This window comes from Prunus avium, chromosome 1, assembly GCF_965620075.1.
Source record: "Prunus avium chromosome 1, drPruAviu1.hap1.1, whole genome shotgun sequence".
NCBI lineage: Eukaryota > Viridiplantae > Streptophyta > Magnoliopsida > Rosales > Rosaceae > Prunus > Prunus avium.
In genome coordinates, this window is record NC_142284.1 from 43,790,632 (window position 1) to 43,812,937 (window position 22,306).

A 22,306-nucleotide genomic window follows, 5' to 3' on the forward strand; every position below is an offset into this window, starting at 1 on the left:
AATTCACATATGGAAACAAGTATTCTTAAACGCGTATGGGAGAACCTTGAATTATGTAGGCCTTAATCCCAATTAGGAAATAATTAAAGAAATAAAATGAGCTTCCCCACTGCCACTCCCACTCCCACTCCACCTCAAAACCAAACGGAGTGTTGGCCGCAATTCTGGTAACGCACCCACGGGTGACGCAATCATTTGCACTTTTTTCTCACTTAACCAAAAAAAATGGCCAATAGAGAAAACCCAGTTGAAATGATAGAACCACGCTCCTCCATATTCCACGCGCGAAAACACTTACTACAACTGGGGCTCAGCCGTCGAAACCACGTATTACTGGTAGGTGTAGTTGAGACGCGTGAGGGTTCACTTTACCAAAGGCAGCCACGAGACTCCCTGCAGTAAAGTGACGACGTTTTGCGACGTTAGAATAGAATCTTGTGCTTCTGGGTGTATTTAGCTTTTTGCTTGCCGTTTATGCCTCTGCGCTCAGCAAAAGCATACAATATTTTATTTTATTTTCATTTTTGTGTTTTATTTGGAATGTCATTTCGTGGTTAAAGAGCCTAAGATAGTAAATTTCTTCAAATTCATACAGTATTCTAACTTGCTAATCACAATGGTTAATTCTAACTTGATCCAGCTTGGGCTCAGATAACAAATCTTGTTGTTTTGGTACGAGTCCTGGCTATTTTTTGGTTGGTCGTGATGCATTGCTATTCTTTTTTCTTTATCGTATTTTCCTTCATTTGGGGTTTTTTAAGACAAGATTTAAACAAGGCCACACTTGTTGCATCACCATAATCAAGTTTTGTTCAATTGTATTCACAGTGTGTTTCAATGAAATGTTCAATTGTACGTTCTATTACATTTTTTTTATAGAATAAATATTTCATTCAAAAAAAATTTAAGAAGAGAGTACATATGCATAAAGAGAAGGGAGCAACCATGTAGGTGCTTCTTCAATCGAACAAACAAATTAATAATACCAATAATGATTGATAACAAAAACAATTTCTTGAAGAAATTTTTGTTTGTGATTGTAATACTAGCATGTGCTATTACAAATTCAAATATTATGAATATGAGTGGACAACATATATTTATATCTTAAAGTATCATATTAGTATATGTACATATGATCTAAGATAAATGAAATTGTAACATCACGACGATCACGATGACAAATTACTCCAGTTTTTGGATATGTGGCTTAGGATCTAACCTTGAAATAAAAGTATAAACAATATCAAGCTTCAATATCTTCCGGGAAAAAGTAATAATAGCAACAATGATTGATAACAATTAACTTGTCAACAAAGACATGGTACTGATGAGTGGATGAAAATGAAAATCGTATCTTAATCGCACCTCATAATATGGATGACGAACAAACTGGTTGTATTATATGTGTGCTTTATCTTAACATAATTGAGGCATATTGATTATAGTCAAAATCTAAATCATACAAAAAGATTTTGGTGACTTTATCATCCATGGGTAATTCTAAGCCAGCAAAGAGGCCTTGCTGGTCTACGAAAGGCTCCAAAAAAACGTCTCGTCCATAGACGTAGTCCACACTGATTGAATATTCACCCCTATTATATGTTATTAAGGAAAAAGGAATATTCACCCTACAATTCTACTCCAACGCTTTAGCTTATAGCCTTTAACAAAGAAAGAAGAGGGACCCACCCATCATATCGGGTGAAAAGAAACTCTTGTTTGCTGACCTAACCCGTGACGTGTTAAGTTATAACAATACGTACACCATAGTTATGTTATTTTAAACGTCTAAACAAATACTTTTAACCACTTGAATTATAAATCTTTTACGAACGCACACAAGCGTGTCAATCTTTGATTTGTGATTAAGAAAGAAAAAATACAATATGAATTTTAGTACGGCTGCTGAATTGTTAGCAGCCTTCTGGAATCAGTTCCAATTTCAGCTGACGTTGTCTGCAATAAACAATACAATAAATGTGACATATATATATATATAATGAGGGATAATGTGGCGCATCGCACCGCTCTCCAGCTCATCTAATTTATTATTGGGTTTATTATTAGCAGTTTTCTATTATGAAAATGAAAATAGCACGATTGGAACTCTTATTGTGGGCTCCTGCCACGACATTGCTTGTAGTACAAATATATGGAAAATATCACATTCGTTCGACCATCTTGACTCATTTATTATTGGTAGACTCACTAAATGCGAGATCGTACGGTAGAAAAGCACTGAATTATTAATTCATGTGAGTTAGTATAACCAAAATTATATTGGAAAAATTAGGTATGGGTCCACCCTCATTCCCCTTACAAGTTAGATACAAGTTTAAATTATTTGATACCAGCCCTTTACGCCTGTTACAATTGTTTTTTCTTTTTTAATATATAAAATTTTAAATTAAAAAAGATAATGAGTCGTTGTATTTCATAAAAATAAGACTCATTATTTTGAATGTTTCATTATTTTTTGCCTTTTGCTTTATATATTTGATAAGAAAGAAAGTTTAAATGAATTATATATTTGATTGTAAAAGTTGGAGGGTAGATAATCTCCCAAGCGGCACAGGACGACGACGTATGCAACATTCATTATGAAACCACCTAATCATGGCTTTGTTTTTGACCCTTTTAGATTGAAGCTAATTGTTAAGTGATAAGGTAGCTGCTAGACTAATAATTTAGGTATTGACGCAGAAAAAGTCATTGATATGTTGCTAGCTGACATGAAATGAAACTTATTCGTCCCAATTCGCATGCACTTATTGAAAAAGATAACAAATTCAATTCCTTTTGGCGTCTAGGGGGCAAACTTCTCTCGAATATTGCATATCATTCTTTCTTGAGACAAACTTTTAAATAAGCTCGTAATTTTTAAAAGCAATTCCATTGATGACTTGTAAAATTATTATTCATCTGTTAACTTTTTGGGGCCAAGGATGTGATGTGACGGCATATTCATTGAAATGTAAAATAAAAATAAAAATAAAGTGATGGCATACACCGCATTTACACGATGAAATGACGCAGTAATTCATTGCTTGACGGTACAAAATTATCAATGAATTAAAAAAAATTAAAAACTCTTGCAGAAAATCAGGATTTCGTACGCGCAGACGCAGAGAACAATGTGGATCTTGCCATTGGTTTTAGGAAGTGGTATGTCCATCAGAAATGGTGCAAGATGGGTTTGCTAAACCTACGAGGCGGTTACGTGATAAGGACAACAAGGCCCAAAGGATGAGCATAAACAACGGCGCTATCAGTTTTTTTTGTTTTGTTTTGACAATGACGATACTTTATACATACTATAACGTACCAATAGTGAAGGTTTGAATACGGGTGTAAGAGGATCGACACGCTATTTTAATCAATTAACCTAACTTACATTTATGTTTTCAATTCGCATTTCACATATTGTATTTGATAGAGTGTCACTTAATATGACGTAAATGTTAAAAAGGAAGGAAACCTCCAGAAAAAGCATGAGAAAAGAAAACGTGTAGGCTGTGCTGAAAAAATGGTGTACAAAAGATGGATTAGAGGGAAGGGTAGGGGGTTGGTCCAATGATCCAACAGTACGGTCTTTAAGAGACACATAATCTCCAATTGTGGGAGATTGGGGACCACTTTAGGAAACAGCTCCAGTGCTCAACAGCCTGAGCAGCAGCATACTGCGGCGAAGCATTATTCTGGTATTTTCTGTATTTTTAATTTCAGAAGCCCGAGATGTCGTCAAAGCTTACAAAAGAGTCACCTCGATTTCCAACTTGTCTTCTTTCCTTTCCTTACACTCACCAGCAGCAAGCAATCTCAATTTTCAGTCTCCACGCAGAATTTTCAAGAAGCGCATTGACGTAATGCCGATCATGACGACGCCAGTTCTTTTATCCCTAAACCCCATTTGAATCACAAGCTTTATTTTATTCCTATAAAATGGATTGGGCCAGCTCCTCTGATGTTAAAAGGTCCAAATTCTATCTGGTCCTCGATTATTTTGACCCATAGAAAGGATAAATCGAACTGGGCTAAGCCTTGATGAAAACGATTTGGCCCAAACAGTTTGATTTCTCTCTCTCTTTCTCTCTGTCTGCATAAAATCCTTTTTGTACATTAGGTTGTAGTTGTCTAATCTCAATTTGGTTCACAAATTGTGAACCAAATTTTGGAGCAAATCACATCGGCTGCTAGTGGAGCTGGAGAGTGGGTGGGTGGACCAAGCTATGATCTAGATATTTGACTCTCACTCAATCAGGAGGACAAAGAAAATATTCCTAGTTAGTATATAGAGCACACTTAGCTACTATTCTTTGCATTGGAGATGAAGATGAAGCTGATAATAACGATGGGTGAAAAGGTGCTCACGTGGAATCCTGAAGTTTAACAACCGTGTAATTATTGGAGGATTAGAACAAAGAAATTAGTAGTGACTCGTGAGAGGAAAATGTATACGACACGTCATGGCCCATTAAATATATTTTTTTGAAATTAAGAAGTGACCATCTAGCACTAGAGCATTCATACTGACCATTTAGGGTGGTGAGAGTACACTTTGGGTTAAAGTGGTGAGCAAAAATGCTCTTTAAAATAGAAAGACCCCTAGGAGCTCTTAAATTTGAGATGAGAGAAAGGACTCCTAGTGGCTCTCTGCAATATAATTTAATGCTGCTTTGTTTTATGCATAGTTTTAAATAACTTTTGTGTGTTTTTAGCTAAATTTTAACTAAAAAATAAGGAGCATAATTGTAGATACTTTAATTTTTTATTATTATTTTTGGAGTTTGAGGGTTGAGATTGGTAGGATGAGGAGTTGGTGGCAGTCGGTGTCAATGCTGGTAAATGTCATTTTAATTTGGTTCTTTGCCTTAATCATTATAGCTGTTGGAAATTGAAATGGATGTTTTTTAATTACAATGGTTGTGTTGGTGAAAAAAATATTTACCTATTCCGGTCTAATTGTTCTTTTATTTAAGTCGTAGTTACGTAAAGAGAGAGACATAGAAAATAGACTATCAAACGGAAATAATACGTAACCCTGTAACCCGAGTCATAACACATTTTTATTTGTATGTCTACAGTTCAATTTGCATGCAGATTGATGAAGCTAACTTGTAAGATGTGAGGTTGTCTGCCACTAAATGAAGGAACGCAGCTACGAAAAATGGATGTGCGATCCATTTTAAACCATATTGTACGCAGCCAGCCAGTCTAAACTCCACAAGCTTGAGGCTACAGTCAAATTGATGAATAAATTATGAAACAGACAATAGAGGACATTCAAGAAATGAAATCAATGACGAAGAAAAAGCCAAAATAATGGGAATAACAATAAAATGACAATTTTTTTGGTCTGATAATAATGAAACAACTTAGGAATTCAAAAGTGTCGGCATTGTTGTGGTCAAGAAACTCATTAGGCAGAGAATGATAAAACATTCAAAATACAAGAAAATGCCTTTGGTTAAAGCAAACATTAAAAATTGAAATTATTAATTAAATGAGGATAATATGGTAAATTCATACTTTTTCATATTAAATTAGAAAAAAATTCAGATAATATATCCTATTTTTATGGAACACAACTACCCGTTTTCTTTTTTAATTATAAAATAAATTTAAAATTTTCTAAAAAAAGCCAGCTAGTATGAATTAAGGACCATGAAGATTTTTTTTATATTTTTGTTGAATTTTCTCTTTGTTTTATAAATTTATTTTCTAATGTCCAGTCCATACCGGTGTTGCACCAAACAGTGGATATGATTCTTGAATGTATTGTATGGTCCCAACCAATCAAATCCAAGAGTTGAAGTCTAGTGTCTAGTCTGAATCACCAAATGGGGCCTTACTAGGAGAAATACTTGTGTGAAACAAGGATAATACTATTTTATTATCTCGATTAATCATTACATGTTATGCATGATAACTTTTCCATGTAGCAGTTTGTGATTGGTTGAAGATAGCAAAATAGTGCTCTCTCCATTTCATACAAGTTTGTCTAGAAAGACCTCATAAAGTCAGATCTAGATATTTTAAAAAAATTAAAAGGATTTGTACTTTTATTATTTTGGAAAACAAAGGAAGAAAAGCTGCTGTTTATTTTTGAATTGTTTGCAAATTACAACTTGCATGAGCATATGAAAAGACAAAATTGCCCCACATGATTGTTGTGAATGATAAATCATTCCGCCAACTGAAGGTAACCGTCGTACCAACTTCCCTCCGCCGGATTAAAGGCCATGTTACGCACAACTGTCATCCACGATTCTCTGTGTGTAATTATTCATCAAAACGACGGCGTAACATTCCAAGCAAAACCAACCATCACATTCCTACGCGGGGCCCCACACGACTAAATGCCCACGTGCAGTCAATCAGAACAGCAGCTTCTTCTGACCCAAAAAAAAAAAACCAGAGGAGCCTCTAGGCCCGGTAAAAGTCAACAGATCGGACGGCAGCTGAGTGATGAGTTCGAAGACTTGACCCCGCCTCTAAACACAGAAACAAAGATGAGGTCATTATCTCATCCTCCAACCTCGTTCATGTTCACACAATTTTAGTTTTTAGGACTCTCTCTCTCTCTACAACCTCCAACATTGTTGTTAACGTTGATCCAACAAATCTTAACCGTCCGCGGCGCCTACCCCAACAATTCAAAATTTTGATTATAGTTGGCATTTGGCAGAGCAAGAAGAAATTTTTGGCACTGACACTGGTGGGTTTGAATTCCCCATTTCAAATTTTCCTGCGAAGCACTCTCACATTTTGTTGCTTAAAAAATTCGAAAGTCTTCTTTTTTTAAGGGTAAAACAGAGACCAAGTTGCTGACACGTCCTTTCCCACTTTTGTTTTTTCAATTTTGATTCATTGCCTCATTGTAACTAGACCTCACTGCTTTGAATTCAATTCACTACTTTTGTTCTTTTTCTTTTTCCTTTCCTGTTTGTGATAAGGTTCTGCTTCTCTGTTTGCTTCTCTTCTTTCTTTTTGGGTTGTGAATTGTGGTCTTATATATCCTCCATCACTCTCTGTGTTCACTTCTGTTGTACATGTCTCTTTTTTGTGTTTGAAACTTGACAACCGTACGTGCTGCAGGTTTCTGGGTTTGTTCATTATGGCTTGGAGGAATCTGGGATCCCTTTGTTCTTTTTGGAATTTCCGGAGTATCTTTCAGGTTGGTAAATTGAAAATACTTTTGTTGTTTTTTTGTGTATATTTGTTTATTGCATTGGGCTAGTGACTACCAAATTATATTTTGAATTTATGCTGTCATCACTCTCATAACCCCTTTTGGCAGATTTTCACTTTATTGAGTTTTGGTTATTTTTATTATTAAAATTATTAACAAGTTTTACTCTTTTGGAATTATGTTCTGCAAAGAAGGGAAAAGAAAGCAATTGGAAGTGGAAGTTCTTTACTTCTTGTTTCATCTATAGACTATAGTGAATCCCATCATTTATAATAGCATAAGTTGTACACTTCTTTGCAGTTGCTCCTTTTCTTCATCTGTGGATATAGTTTTAGAAATATCTTTCTCCAAATCATTATTGCCTCTTTGCCAAGGCATCTTTATTGAGAAGTGTTTTTAGTGGACCAAATGAAGTCATCAGTTTGTTTGTTCTAGCAGAGCAGAACCACAGAAATTGAACTGGGAACTCACACAATCAAATCTCATGGAGCTGCACTTGCAAAGAATCACATGCATGATTGGCTTATACTGCTGCTTCTTGCAGTTATAGAGGTCATCTTGTTCATCATTCAACCCTTCCACCGTTTTGTGGGAAAGGACATGATGACAGACCTTAGATATCCCATGAAAGGGAACACAGTGCCTGTGTGGGCTGTCCCTGTAAGTTTTCCCCTTCTTCTTTTAGTCCTACTTCCATTTTCGAAGAAAGAACTTCTGCTTTAAGATTCTATGCCAATCATTTTACAATGATAATTTTTTCTTATTTTCTGTCTGAGCTTTGTTTCATTTAGTTGTATGTATTTGGTAGCTGCAAGTCTATAGTGCTATGGTTAATGAGATTGATTCTTCTATTGATGCTCAGATGTATGCAGTTTTGTTGCCTATTGCCGTTTTCGTTTTGTTCTATGCACGTAGGAAAGATGTCTATGATCTGCACCACAGCACTCTAGGTAATCCAATTGTTCTTTTGTCTTTCATTTAATTTTTATTCAACTGGAAACCCTTTTATTTACTAATGTCTCTATGCATTAATTTGGTTATATATCTATCTACTGGAGCAGGCCTCTTATTTGCTGTGTTGATTACTGGGGTTGTCACGGATGCAATAAAAAATGCAGTTGGCCGGCCTCGACCAGATTTCTTTTGGCGTTGCTTTCCTGATGGAAAAGATGTATGTTCCGTTGGTTCCAAATCCTTGTTAGCATTAAATCCGGGAGTTCATTTTCTTTAGATAAATCCACATTAGAATGGGGGTTTTGGCATCAACTTTTTCTGTTTCATTGCCTGTTGACTAATGCTACTAATTGACCTTTCAAGAGATCTAAAGTAAAGGAGGTTAGAGTTTTGGCCACCTAATCGTATGTTAGGAAGCTGTTGTGTGATGTTGGGCAAACATAACACTCAAAATTTGTCATTTATATATGGGAATATGAGTTGCGTCGATTTTGATCTTTATCTATTTTTCACTACTGGTAGGATTATGATCAGTGGGGAGGTGTACGGTGCCATGGTAAGGCTAGTGACATAAAGGAAGGACATAAGAGTTTCCCAAGCGGTCATGCTTCATGTAAGAAATGCTTCCTGCACCATTATACACTGTTTCATTCAATTTGGATCCTTTTACTTCTACAAAAGGCAGCCTATAATAAATCCATTCATCTGATACAGTTTAGCATTGCTCTGCAGGGTCCTTTGCAGGTTTAGGCTTTCTCTCATTGTACTTATGTGGAAAGATTAAAGCATTTGATCGGAAAGGGCACGTGGCAAAATTGTGCATTGTCTTCCTTCCTCTACTTGCTGCATCTCTTGTTGGCATTTCTAGAGTAGATGACTATTGGCATCATTGGCAGGACGTGTTTGCCGGAGGCCTTTTAGGTCTGTTCATTCACAATCTCTTTTCTCTAATACTTTAATTGTAAGAATGTTAGAGCTTTATACATGGTTCATATTTTGCAGGACTTGTTGTGGCTGCATTTTGTTACCGGCAATTCTTCCCTTCCCCTTATAATGATGAAGGTTACATAATTTTTCCTCCTTGCATCTCTTTTAGAACTGAATTAGATAGTTCAGTTTTCCTAAATATTCTTTTGAATTCAGGATGGGGTCCTTATGCATATTTCAAAGCATTGGAGGAGATGCGGAGCAATACACATGCGGCCAGTCCTGTGAATGCACTCAGTGTGCAGGTGATGGGGGCTCAGAATGTGAATGAACGACATAGGCAAAATGGCGATGAATTTGCCGCATTCTCTGCAGACCGCTATACAAGCATTAGGCTGGATGAAATGGAATCAGGGGAGAGGTGATATTTTGTACATGTTGCTTTGTTTAGGTCCGCGTATTGCTTGCTTGGAATATGTAGATACCAGTTGAAAGACAAACAGTGTAGACTAGAAGTTTGTTTTAGAACCATATACAGAGCTTAGTTTGATATTGATAGTTCTGTGAATCCATTCTGTTGAAAGACAAACAGTGTAGCCTAGAAGTTTGTTTTAGAACCATATACAGAGCTTAGTTTGATATTGATAGTTCTGTGAATCCATTCATGCATGCTTTATATTTCTTGGAACCAAAAAATGAAGCCACACTTGCACAATGGCTGGTTGTGGGATTCTGGTTGGCCTAACGTTGCTTCCTTGGATCAAACTAGGCAATTTTTTATTATGAAGAACGATATAACGTCACGTAATGTAGGAAATGAAAGTATAAAGAATAGAGTATAGTACGGTATCTGGGAAGTGATCTGTAGTCTCTACGGTACCGAGTACCGCCTGTTTGAGGTAGCTACAACTGGGATAGGCAGATTATTAGTAACAGTGATGGAAGAAAACATCAGCTGTAAACTTGTAATAATTATATTAATAATAAGACATGCTAATCTGCTAATCCTTGGACCTTTGACCGCATGCTAGTTAAAGTTTAGTTGACAGATGCCCTGATTAGGTCTCCATTATTCAACATTATAGTTGCTTTCTGAGCTGTTCACACCCACTGCCAATTAAACATTTCCATATAGACATCGACCGATTCAATTTCTTAGTTTCTTCCATCCATTTATTTATCAAATACCAACCAATTATGAGTTTCCCGATTGCCACTAGCTTCTCTTGTAATTTTAATTTAATTTGTAATCTAATCTTGTTTATCTTCTAATCCACAAATGGTCTGTTGCCACCTACTCTGTTCCTTTACCTGTTTAAAACAGTAAAGGTAAAGTACGAAGATGATTGAACAAGAAAAGAATATGGATTTTGGAGACAGATAGATATATAAAGAGGTTGTTGACAAAGACTCGGCAAAAAATATGTGAAGCGAGCAAGACTGAATTAAGTAGACATAGATGATAATTCAAATATTCAAGGGACAATTTAAGCACCGAAAAGAGCTCATCTTCACTTGAAAAACACATTGCTTTTTGCACGTTTCAATCCCATTTGGGTTGCGAGAGGGTCAATGGAGTTTTTTTGCCTCCCTCTGCTTTTTAAATTCTGTTTGTGTGTTTTATTTTGTACATCACATAACCCTTTTAAAGGGCAAAGAGCAAATTTTAAAAAAGAGTTTTTTTATTTAAACCCTATACTTTTCTTTGTTCATCCAAATACTTAAATCATTAAGCTTTTAAGTTTTATTATTATGTAAAAAGACAAAAAAGGTCATGAAACTTAATACTTAACCCTAATACATCTATACACACACCCCACTATTCTTCATATTGAGTTTTAGAAAAACACAAACTCCTCTATACCGTATTGTCAGACTACTCTTCTCTTTCAATCCAAAAAACCTACTACACTCTCATCTTCTCTTCACAAACCCTAATCTCAACTTTGAATATCCATAATCTAATAAAGCCACAATATGATTCACACGTACGAAGAAAAAGAAATTTGAGTAAAGGACGATGAGCAGGATCAGCAACCTAAACAAAGAATAAATAAATATGTCAATGAAGTGTCCATTAGCAGAATTTAACCTTTTAAAACACTTATGTTACTAGACTTTTTTTATGTCACTGCAGTGTCCATTACCATTAAGACAATTACAGCCATCTGAGGGGATGCCATAACAACAAACTTTAAAATTTAATAAAAAAAAGCATTCCATACTAAAATTACGATGTTTCATGTTGGGAAAAGCAAAGTAATCTAACCATGTAATTGAGTATACAGATATGAAAGTAAATCCCCTCTTCTGTAGACATTACAAAATTCCAAAATTCTTAGTTTTTTTTCTTTTACGGGGTGTGCATTTAGGCGTTGGTTGGGAAGATAGTGGGTTTTCTTTAAAATTGTGAAAATTTGAATTAGAAATTAGGGTGAACAAAGAGAAATACATAATTTAAATAAAAGAATCTCAAACAACAAAAAAGAAAAAAAGTTTTATAAAAATTACGGGTTAGGTCAAGTGGCAAGGGAAGGTGAATACTTACGAAAAGAATGCCTTAGCTCAAAATGGAAATTAAAAAAGAAAAGATTTATCAATAAATTAAATCCCATGTTTAAAAATGTTAACATACGGTATATTAATAGAAGTTTGAAAGGTTAATATTTTAGAAACCGCGTCATTTTTCTTTTTGCCGGTAATACAAGAAGCTTTGTGGAGGCCTGGATATTTTCATTTGAATCCCACAACTACTTTGTAGTAGATGAGATGAGATGTTAATGAATTGCAAATTATGAGGCTAAATTCACGCCTAAGCATGCTATTATTTGTTTTTTTTTTTCTTTATTTTCTTTCTGATAAATAAAAAGTAATTTACAATGAATTGTACATTACGTTTGATCGCTTTGAAATTTAGACTTAGGTGTCTTTTATGTCACCATCCGCCGTCCCCAGCCAGCAATCAGCAAAGCAAACAAGCCGCGTTTAGTCTCTTTTAGTGAGAGACAAAATATAAAACCCCAAATAAATTCCAAATTTTCTTCTTCATTTCTTCTTCCTACTCCTCTGTATCTCTACTGTAGGGAGTCGGTGATCCACTGCACTGCACCCAACCAAATTGGCAACTCCGTTTGTTATTTTTTTTCCTTCCCGCGGCTTTCCATTTCAGCCCCTCTGTTTCGCTCTTCTTCACCAAAATCCACTCCCCTGCCACCTTAAAATCGAACCCAAAACCCGCCCCCTCTCTCTCTCTCTCTCTCTCGGACTCACTCGATCATACGAATTTTACACGTACGTCTCTCTCTCTTTTAGTTTTGTAAATTTGTATGCACAATGTATGCTTTTGTTAAGAATTGTTCATTTTGTTTTCTTACTCTGCATGTATGGAATTCGATGTTTATGTATGTGCATCTTGTTGTAGTTTATTTTTTCTTTCGTTTTCTGCTTTTTCCCCTAATGTTGGGTTTAAGCCTCCGTTTGGTTGCCTAGAAAATTAAGGAAAATAAAAGAAATTGGAAAAACTCAAATCGACCAAGCCGAAATGTTGAGTTACATTATATTTGTGCGAGCGTTTCTTTTCCCTCTTCTTCACCTCTGAATAAATTTTATTGTTTTATTCATTTCTATGTCGTATCAATATATTCTTGTGCGGATGAACCTGAGGCCATGAGATTGAGTTTTCCCTTTATTTGAATTGCCAAGTGAGATTAAGAGTACATGTTTCAGTGAGTGGGCACAGTTACAGGATATCTACATAAATTTGTACACTTTTCTAATTTGTTACTGTAATATTGCCGACTCCCCCTTTCCCTCATTTTTTTGGTGGTTATTTTGAGTGTTTATATGCTCCAATTTCCATCATCATTTCCATCAACTTACAGTGGTTTTATTCTTTCCTTTTCCAGTTAGTCAAAAAATGCCAGAAATTCAGTTGGGTTCTCACACTGTAAGATCTCATGGAATAAAGGTATTGAGGATTCATATGCATGACTGGCTGATTCTACTGGTTCTTGCGGCGATAGATCTCGGTTTGAACTTGATAGAACCTTTTCACCGCTTTGTTGGAGAGGACATGATGACAGACCTGAAATACCCATTGAAAGACAATACAGTTCCCTTCTGGGGTGTTCCAGTACGTTTTGGTTTTAAGCAAACAATATCATGCTGAGAAAATTTGCAGAAATCTGAATATTGCATGAGTCTCACCTTTGTATAGATGAGGCAAAAACCTTACTTTTCACTTCTAACAGATAATTGCAGTACTGTTGCCACTTGCTGTCATTCTTGTTTACTACTTCATCCGAAAGGATGTCTATGATCTGCACCACGCCATTTTAGGTAATTTTCTCCCTTTTTGTTTGTTATTTTTCGTGATTCTTGCATTGGTGAATGTTGTTTGCATGTTGTAGTATTTCAATAACACTTCCATTGTCTATGCTCATTCAGGCCTTCTATTTTCCATCTTTATAACCGCTGTTTTAACTGATGCAATCAAAGATGGTGTTGGTCGACCTCGTCCAGACTTCTTTTGGCGTTGTTTCCCTGATGGCAAAGGGGTGGGCCTTCTAGTGCATAGAATTCTTATATATTTTGATCTTTTCTTGACATAAACTTGGCATTTTTCAGTTCTTGGTCATGCTCACTTATGCATACATTGACATACAATTGATCCATGTCCAGGTGTTTGATCCAATCACAAAGAATGTCATGTGTACTGGAAGCAAGAGTGTCATTAAGGAAGGACACAAAAGCTTCCCCAGCGGGCATACTTCATGTAAGCAGTTTGATATTTCTGGAAAACTGTACATCGAAGGATTAGAGATTAGGGATGTGCTTAATGTCCTCTAAGGGAGAGGTGTATGCTGACTATCTAGTTTCTTTAGTTTATCTGCATATGTTTGACTTTGTATTGTTTTCTCATTTGCACTTTATCTTGATTTATCTGTAAAACCAGAAATTAGCCCAAACGTAAATCTGGTTGTCAACATGCAGGGTCCTTTGCAGGTCTTGGTTTCATTGCATGGTATCTATCAGGGAAAGTTAGGGTGTTTGATCGTAGGGGACATGTTGCAAAGCTCTGTATTGTCTTTCTACCATTACTTCTTGCGGCAATGGTAGCAGTTTCTCGAGTTGATGACTATTGGCATCATTGGCAAGATGTTTTTGCTGGCGGACTTATAGGTACCTTGTCCGCTTATGGCATCATTGGCATGATTTTTTGAGAAAAACAAAATGTCTGTCAAGTTTTTCATTCTTTCTTATATATATATATATGTTGTGCAGGAATCACCATTGCTTCATTTTGCTACCTGCAATTCTTTCCACCTCCATATGAGACAGATGGTATGTATCTAAGGTTCCTTTCTTAATGTTATCACCATATAGCTTCCCTTTCGTTTTGTATAACTCTGTGTTTTCATAGCTAAGGTTTTCTATTTCTACATAGTCCGTGAGTGTTTTTTCTTTCTTTCAATGAAACTAAGTTAAATTACTGTGCATTTTAATACTCCACGGACATTGTTCTCAAGATTGTTTTCTGTTTATGTTGGATGGGCAGGTTGGGGACCTCATGCGTACTTTCAGATGCTGGCAGAGTCTCAAAATCGTGATGAGGCCTTGTCCGCCAATGCCAATAGTCTCAGTATGCAGCAAACAGAGCTTGAGAGTATATACATCCAGTCTCAGCATGGTGTTGAAACATCACGAGGCTATAGTGGAGACACAAACCCCATTCTGAATGGGCGGGAAAGTGGGAGACGCTCGAGTCTAGGCTGACTGTAGAGAAGAATAGAGTTAGTGACCAGGTGTTCATATTTTAGGATCGACGCCGTGTGAATTTCATACACAGATCTCAGAATGCAGATGAAATTTGGACCTTCCTTTTTTTCTTGAGTTTGATTAATTGATTCATTTTGTAGGGTTTCATATTACTTTGCTTCTGTTCCCTTTTCTTTTATACGGGTATATGGCTGGCTATGATCTTATATTTTGAAGTGACATGTATTATGTATATGCTATGTTTGAATGATATTATTCTTTTTTACAAGCAGCCACGTTCAAAATTAAATGAAAATAAACAATCCTCAGGGGTCAGACAAAGGAGAAGAAACCAAAGACAACAGAACCCAGGATTTCCTTCGTCAACGCTCCCTCTGCCCACCAGCCGCTATTCACATTTCGCATTTCCAGAATTTAGGGTTGGTCTTAAAAAATTAAAACAAATAAGCAAACCTCAGGGTCCTACAGCTGGGCCCGGGCCAACAGGGTGACACACGTGTGCACGTCCAGAAGCATGGTGGCCCGGCCCAATCCCTGGTTGAATGGATGGGCCATCTTCTGAAAAAGACCCTGAATGAAGGAAGAATCTTCGCATTTCGGACCCTTTGTTTTAACATTTACATTTGGAGGTTCAATTTAAAAGCAAAACAAATGGGCCCCATAATTCTCTCTTTTATTTTTGATGAAATAGGGGGGACAAAACCCCAAAAAGAAACAACAACTAACTATTACAGACCAAACGAGGCCTAACAACACCTAAAAAATCATCCTCCAAGAAGGAGCTAACCCAAGCAGGGGCCTCATCCAAAAAACAAACCCCCAAATCCAAGTTAAAGCTCCAATTTGCCATACAATCAGCTACAACATTCATTTCTCTATAAACATGAGCAAGGTGACAGTTGCCAATACGCCTCATAAGAGCACAACAGCTCTGAATCAAAGCAGCAAGGGGGTGGCAACTCAAGGTATCAGCTTGCTGAACAAGGGAAACAACAATAGCAGCATCCATTTCTATAAGAAGATTAGTGATACCTTTATCCCAAGCCAACTGAAGCCCAAAATACAAACCCCAAAGCTCAGCCTCAAGGATCTGCCCCTTGCCTAAATTCACAGCAAAACCACAGATCCAATCACCATCAGCCCCACGGATCACTCCGCCAACACCAATACAACCTGAGGCTGCTCTCCTAGAACCATCCACATTTAATTTGTACATACCAAGATCAGGAGGCTTCCAGCTGAGTAAAATCTGAAATTTAGAACTCACTTTAACACCCACCAGAGAGGCCTTGATCCATTCCCTCACAGCCATAGAAATAGCCTTAATAGGATCTGCATTAAACTCATCACAAGGGAGAAAAATATGATTATTCCTCCATTTCCAAAGGTACCAACAAGTGAAAACAAACACAGCTGACCAAGGCAAATCACCCCCCCATTTAGCTTTAGAAAGCAGATTCACTTTAAGCCAAGGTATGAAATCCTGCTTAAAAAAGGAGTGCGCAATACCAGAAATAGAAAGAGCATGCCAAACACTATGGGCCCTTTCACAATCACAGAAAATATGTAAAACAGATTCCACCGGCCAATCACAAAACTCACAAGAAGAATCAATAGCCAACTGACGTCTCACTCTATATTCATTAGACAAAATTTTATTATGAGATGCAAGCCAAAAAAAGATTTGCAACTTGGGGGGAACTTTCAGCTTCCAAAGAAAAGCCCAGCTAGACTCAGGCCAAGAAGGACCAACAAAGAACAAATTATAAGCAGTCTTAACAGAGAAAACACCATTGGAAGAAGCACTCCAAATTTGAGTATCAAATAAAGAACCTTGAAAACCCACAGGAATACTCACAATTTGTTGAACTAAATCCTCTGAAAGAGCTTCTCTTAACTTGGAAATATCCCACCAATTATGAAGAAAAAAGCTAGATACCACGCAATCAGCATCACAGACTTTCAGCACACCATCCTGATGCAGCAAGGGTATGTCACTACACCAGCTATCCTTCCAGAATTTGGCTTGATCACCCGAACCAATTCTCCACCTCATACCCTTCAAAAGCAGCTCAACACCATGAACAGTACCTTTCCAAGTGTGAGAACTAGTCTTCTTGGTCGAGTTAGGAGAGTCCAAAATAGAGGCACCCTTTAAATACTTAGCCTAAAAAATCTTAGCCCATAAACCGTTGTCTTTGTTCTGAACCCTCCACCCAATTTTAGATAACAACGCTTGGTTCATTGCCGCAGATTTTTTGAACCCCATTCCCCCTTTACACTTAGGCCTGCACACCAAATCCCATTGGCAAAGATGGACTTTATTTTTTTCCTCCCTGCCTCCCCAAAAAAAATTACGATTCAAACGATCTAGATGCTCACAGATACTAACAGGAAGTTTAACTGTTTGCATCGCATAGATGGGAATGGAAGAAGTCACCGCGTGAACAAGGGTGGCCCTACCAGCAATAGATAACAGCTTGCTTTTCCAAGCAGCCAACTGACTGGTCACTCGATCAACCAAACCATTATAAGTATCAGAAGTTGGACGAGAATGCAACAGAGGCATACCAAGATACTTCCCAAGATTTGCAACAATAGGAGAGCCACATATAAAACCAATCTCAGTAGCGATCGCCTTAGGGGTATTAGGAGAGCAGAAAATAGCAGACTTATCATAGCTAACAACTTGCCCATAAGCCTGACAAAACCTCTCTAAACAATTCTTCATAATATGAGCTTGTTTAGAGTTGGCTTCAGTAAAAAGGATAATATCATCTGCAAAAAACAGATGAGAAACAGCTGGGCCACTATGAGAGGATTTAACAGGTTTCCAAATCCCTTTTTGAACTGAGTCAACAATAAGGTGAGATAATTTTTCCACACACAAAACAAAAAGGTAGGGTGAGAGGGGATCACCTTGTCTAATCCCATTCTTAGGCACAAACGAATCAGTTAGCTCACCATTAACGAAGATTTGGTACCTCACAGTGGAAACACAGTGCATAATCAGATTAATAACAGCTGCAGGAAGTCCAACTTCCAGTAACACACACTCAACAAACTTCCAATTTAGTCTGTCATAGGCTTTGGAGAGATCAATTTTCCAAGCTAAAAACCCCTTCCTTCCTTTAGAAAGCTTGAATTTATGCATAAGCTCTTGAGCAATAAGAATATTATCTGTTTTATGCCTACCAGGGACAAAACTAACATGGTTGGGGCTAATGAGGCAAGGCAAGATAGGTCTCAACCTTGCAACAATAATCTTAGAGATGACTTTGTAAAGGGTTGAAAAAAGACTAATGGGCCTGAACTGAACCATAGACTGAGGATTAGTAACTTTAGGCACCAAAGTGATAAGGGTGTAATTCAATTGCTCAGGAACCTTGCACTCAGTAAAAGCTTTGACAACCATAGCATAAATGTCAGGAGCACAGTGATCCCACTGACTTTGGTAAAAACAAGCTGGAAAACCATCAACACCCGGAGCTTTAAGACCTCCAATATTAAAGAGGCTCTCTTTAACCTCCTCCAACTCAATATTCTTACCCAATAAAGCCAAATCATCATTGCAATACCTGGAAACAAATTAGGGAGGACCAGATCAGGAACAACCACCTGCACTTGATTGAACTGACCCAAAAAATACTCCACAGCAAGAGCCTTGATGCCGGCAGCCTCCTCAACAAGCAAGCCATCATTATTTTTAAGCCGCTCTATTTTATTCCTCCTCCTTCTAATCACAGTAGTGAGATGGAAATTTTTTGTATTTCTGTCACCCCCTTGCAACCAATTAATCCTAGATTTCTGCTTCCAAAACAGAGCTTCATGGTCTAGGACTTCATTAAACTCATCCATAAGAGAAATCTCCAGCTGCTTAAGGAAAGGATTAGGACCCCGACATAAAGCCCTCTGAATCCCATCAAGACGAGCCAACAATCTAGCCTTCTTTTGTCTTAAATGACCAAAGACAGTAGAATTCCAATTTTTTAAAGGTTCAATCAACTGTAGAGTCTTATCAACAGCAAAGCCATAAGAACTCCCCCAAACAGCAGCAATTAAATCATTAAAGTGGTCATGCTTCAGCCACATCGCCTCGAATCTAAAAGGCCTAAGAGAGGGAAAAGCATGAAAACTAGAATGCAAAGAAACTTTGATAGGATTGTGATCAGAAGTGGTACGAGGCAAATGCTTAACATGACCTTCAGGAAATAAGTGTCTCCACTTCATGTTACAGATAGCACGATCAAGCCTCTCACACACTTTATTGTTTCTCCAAGTAAACTTAGGCCCAGAAAAACCCAAGTCCACCATGTTATTACCATCAAACCACGTTTTAAACCCTTTCAACTTATTCACAGAAGCACCTCCCAATTTGTCCTCAACTCCTAGCATATCATTAAAATCACCAGCTAGTAACCAAGGCAATTGATGACAGGTAGCAACAAAATCCAAATACTCCCAAAGCTTCTCCCTCTTAAACCCACTAGGATTAGCATAAACCACAGTTAACAACCAGGGAGAGTGGTCATTCCAAGACACACAAGCTGTAATAGACTGATCAGAAGTCCCAATGATGTCCAGATGCACTCTGCTATCATCCCACATCAACCAAAGACCACCAGAAAACCCAACTGAATCAACAATTTCAACACAAGAAAACCCTAGAGAGGTAGCAATATTCAAAGCCTTCTCACCACTAATTCTAGGCTCACAAACAAACAAAATATCCATATGATGAGAACGGATCAACTCCACCATATTATTTTTGAACTTTGTGCTAGCAGCACCTCTAACATTCCAACAAACCAAATTCATAATGAATGAGTTAACAGCAAAAGGTTAACCTGAGGGATTTACCCTTTAACAACCAAGAGGCATACCTCCAACATTGTCGAAGGTAACATCTGCCAACTGCTCTTCAGCACCATTTCCTTGCCCCTCAGACAAATCAATATGATCAACTTGATTTAGGCTTCCCGGAGTCAAAGAGGGAAGTTGCTCATCCTCAACATCAGAATTAGAGCTATCCTCCAAAGACTCCTCCTCTTCCTGTATGTTGGGTGGCTGATGTCCAAAGAAATAAACTCATTTCTCTTTGGAAATATCATTCTCATTAACCCAACCAGCAATCTGATCATTTACAATGCCCTTGGCATTAACCTTTCCTCCCATTGTCCCAAAACTCTCTTTTAAAGCTGTACCTCCAATGAGAGTTTTAGTACCACCAAAAATTTTCCTACCATTCACACCACCCTTACGTTGGCTGTGACCAGAATGGTTAGAAATATCATTCAAAACCGCTCTCAAGACACTTTTAGATTTTTGCGATTTAGTCCAAACCTTGGGACTAAAATCAACAACAGGAACAGAAGAACTAGCTGGTTTGGAATAGTTTTGCATTGGCTCCACATCACTACCAGCTTCAGCTCTCCCAAAATCTTCATCCACTTGACGAAGAGCAGCAAACCTAGACCCCTTAGACTAAGCACCATAACCCTTACCATTACCATATCTAAAAGAAGCCTTGCCATTCCGTCTAGGCTGAACAATCATCCATGGACCTCTTAACCCACTCTCCCCAAGCATATCCTTAGCAACCTTTGTGCCAGAGTCAGAGGCCATATGATCCACTCCCCCCTCATTAGAAACCCCTGCACTAGTCTCTACAGAATTCACAACTTTCATATCACAAGCCTCCCTTTTATGCCCATATTTTCCACACAGAAAACAAATCTTAGGCAACCCTTCATATTCAATATTATACCAGTTCTGATTAATTTGGACAAAAGCTTCTAGATGCTGGGTTAGATCAATTTCCACACAAAGTCTAGCAAACTTACCTCGATTTTGCGATGTGGTTAGAGAGTCAATTTTCAAGAGTTTGCCCACTAGATTGCCAATCCTCTTCAAGGACCACACATCAAAACATTCCAATTGTAGAGCAGACACCCTAATCCAAGCAGCCATCCTAGTAATCTTAGCAGTAGCTGGGCAAAAGCCAGGACTCCATTTATGCATCACCAAATATTGCCCTGCAATAATCCAGGGCCCTCCAGTGAGAACAAAATTCAGATCATCCTCTAGCTCAAATTTCACCACAAAATAGTCATTGACTAGTTCCACCAGTTTCCATCCCCCTTTGAGACTCCATTTTTGTTGTAGCCTAGCATGAAGATAATTGTAAGTGTGTGATCTTCCCAGAAACTTAATTATCAAAGCGTTCTGCCAAGGTTTACACAATCGCTCCATAGCTCTTTTAGAGAATTGTATGCTTGGACCACGCTCCCCACGAGAAACAACAACATCAGTCTCATCATTGAGATCATCATAATCCGCCTCAAGACAGTTTACATCAATTCCCTTATTGTTGGCTAACTTGACCGTATCCATCAACTTATCTCTAAAGCTCATAGATCCAAAACCAGATCTGCCTTCCATCACAGGAGCATCAACAAATCCCGAATTCTTGATCGGAGTATGAACGGAATCATCTTCCATACCATACTCAGGCTCACGATCCTCCGACACACGAACTCGCTTCGTCAATCTGGGGCTCATAAAGGACACACCAGGCGACCCTTCCTCCATGCTCGGAGAAGGCTTGGAGAAACACAGCCAGCAACTGGCCAAGGCTTAAACCCTAGAAACCGCCGCGTACGGCAGTTCCTAGATGAAGAAGAGCGAACTTTCCTGACTCAGGAAAAAAAAGAAATCGCCGCGCGTGAGGCGCGTTCTCAAAAGTTTATGGCCATAATTCTCTCTTTTAAATCGACACAATCAAAACAAACTTTATGGCCAAATTAAACGATAGAAAAAAGTTTGATTTAAAAATAAAACAACAGAAAAAAGAAAAGAAAAAAAAGGACCAACAAGGTAATAGGTACTTTTAAACTAGAATTCACACAACTCTGCAACTGTCTATCATCAAGCACCTTAAGAACGGAAAATACTCCCCTTTATTATGTAAGTAGGAGAAGTTCATGCATTTCTATTAATATAGCAGTGTAACATGTGTGTAAGTTTTTGTTTTTATGAATTGTTTTTTCATATGTGTCAAACTTTAATTTGTAGGAAAGACAAGTATCTCCTTACAGGAAAAGAGATAAGCTGTATCCCTTAAGAATTATTGTGGCAGAATTGACGTTTTTTATTTTCCTTTGCACGTGGGCAGCTGAAGAATATTGAATAATATGAACTATGAATTAATTTCTTCTGTATAGTATGAACTATGAATGGCATTTAGATTTGGATGGATAGCACAAAAAGTTGGTTTGGTGATGGACTAATGATCACCTAATTTCCCAGCAATTAAGCACCTTTTTGTTGGTATGTACGGAAGAGTCCTATTCAAGTCAGAGTTGGAGCATTAGACCCTAAGTTATGGATTTGGACTTATTTATCAATTTAAGCATGAGAATACATCGATAGCATATAATAATATACCATGAA

At 37.5% G+C, this 22,306-nt stretch overlaps 3 protein-coding genes across 8 annotated transcripts; 2 read left to right on the plus strand and 1 right to left on the minus strand.

Annotated features, from left to right (window-relative positions):
- The first annotated feature begins 6,455 nt into the window (after positions 1-6,455).
- On the plus strand, positions 6,456-9,737 carry LOC110765482 (lipid phosphate phosphatase 2-like). 6 transcript variants are annotated; one of them, XM_088247479.1, is made up of 9 exons: positions 6,456-6,810; positions 7,102-7,180; positions 7,631-7,855; positions 8,058-8,145; positions 8,257-8,366; positions 8,672-8,762; positions 8,882-9,070; positions 9,152-9,211; positions 9,293-9,737. In XM_088247479.1, the coding sequence occupies exons 2-9, from the start codon at positions 7,121-7,123 to the stop codon at positions 9,499-9,501; spliced, it is 1,032 nt and encodes a 343-aa protein (XP_088103605.1). In that variant the 5' UTR covers positions 6,456-6,810; positions 7,102-7,120; the 3' UTR covers positions 9,502-9,737. The 6 variants fall into 6 exon arrangements, with proteins under 6 accessions (XP_088103605.1, XP_088103604.1, XP_088103607.1 ...); XM_088247478.1 differs by having other exon boundaries at positions 6,456-6,721; XM_088247481.1 differs by having other exon boundaries at positions 6,460-6,810; positions 7,634-7,855.
- A 2,330-nt stretch (positions 9,738-12,067) lies between these two features.
- Positions 12,068-15,122, plus strand: LOC110765373 (lipid phosphate phosphatase 2). Its single transcript, XM_021968486.2, has 8 exons — positions 12,068-12,367; positions 12,982-13,208; positions 13,327-13,414; positions 13,523-13,632; positions 13,757-13,850; positions 14,069-14,257; positions 14,360-14,419; positions 14,634-15,122. The coding sequence occupies exons 2-8, from the start codon at positions 12,993-12,995 to the stop codon at positions 14,849-14,851; spliced, it is 975 nt and encodes a 324-aa protein (XP_021824178.1). The 5' UTR covers positions 12,068-12,367; positions 12,982-12,992; the 3' UTR covers positions 14,852-15,122.
- A 453-nt stretch (positions 15,123-15,575) lies between these two features.
- LOC148297875 (uncharacterized) lies at positions 15,576-21,445 on the minus strand. The gene is made up of 7 exons (XM_088248751.1): positions 20,698-21,445; positions 20,456-20,601; positions 20,018-20,338; positions 19,738-19,921; positions 18,504-19,644; positions 17,247-18,432; positions 15,576-17,021 (listed from the first exon to the last, which is right to left on the minus strand). Exons 1-7 carry the CDS (start codon positions 21,443-21,445, stop codon positions 15,576-15,578), a joined length of 5,172 nt encoding a protein of 1,723 aa, XP_088104877.1.
- Between the last annotated feature and the right edge of the window lie 861 nt (positions 21,446-22,306).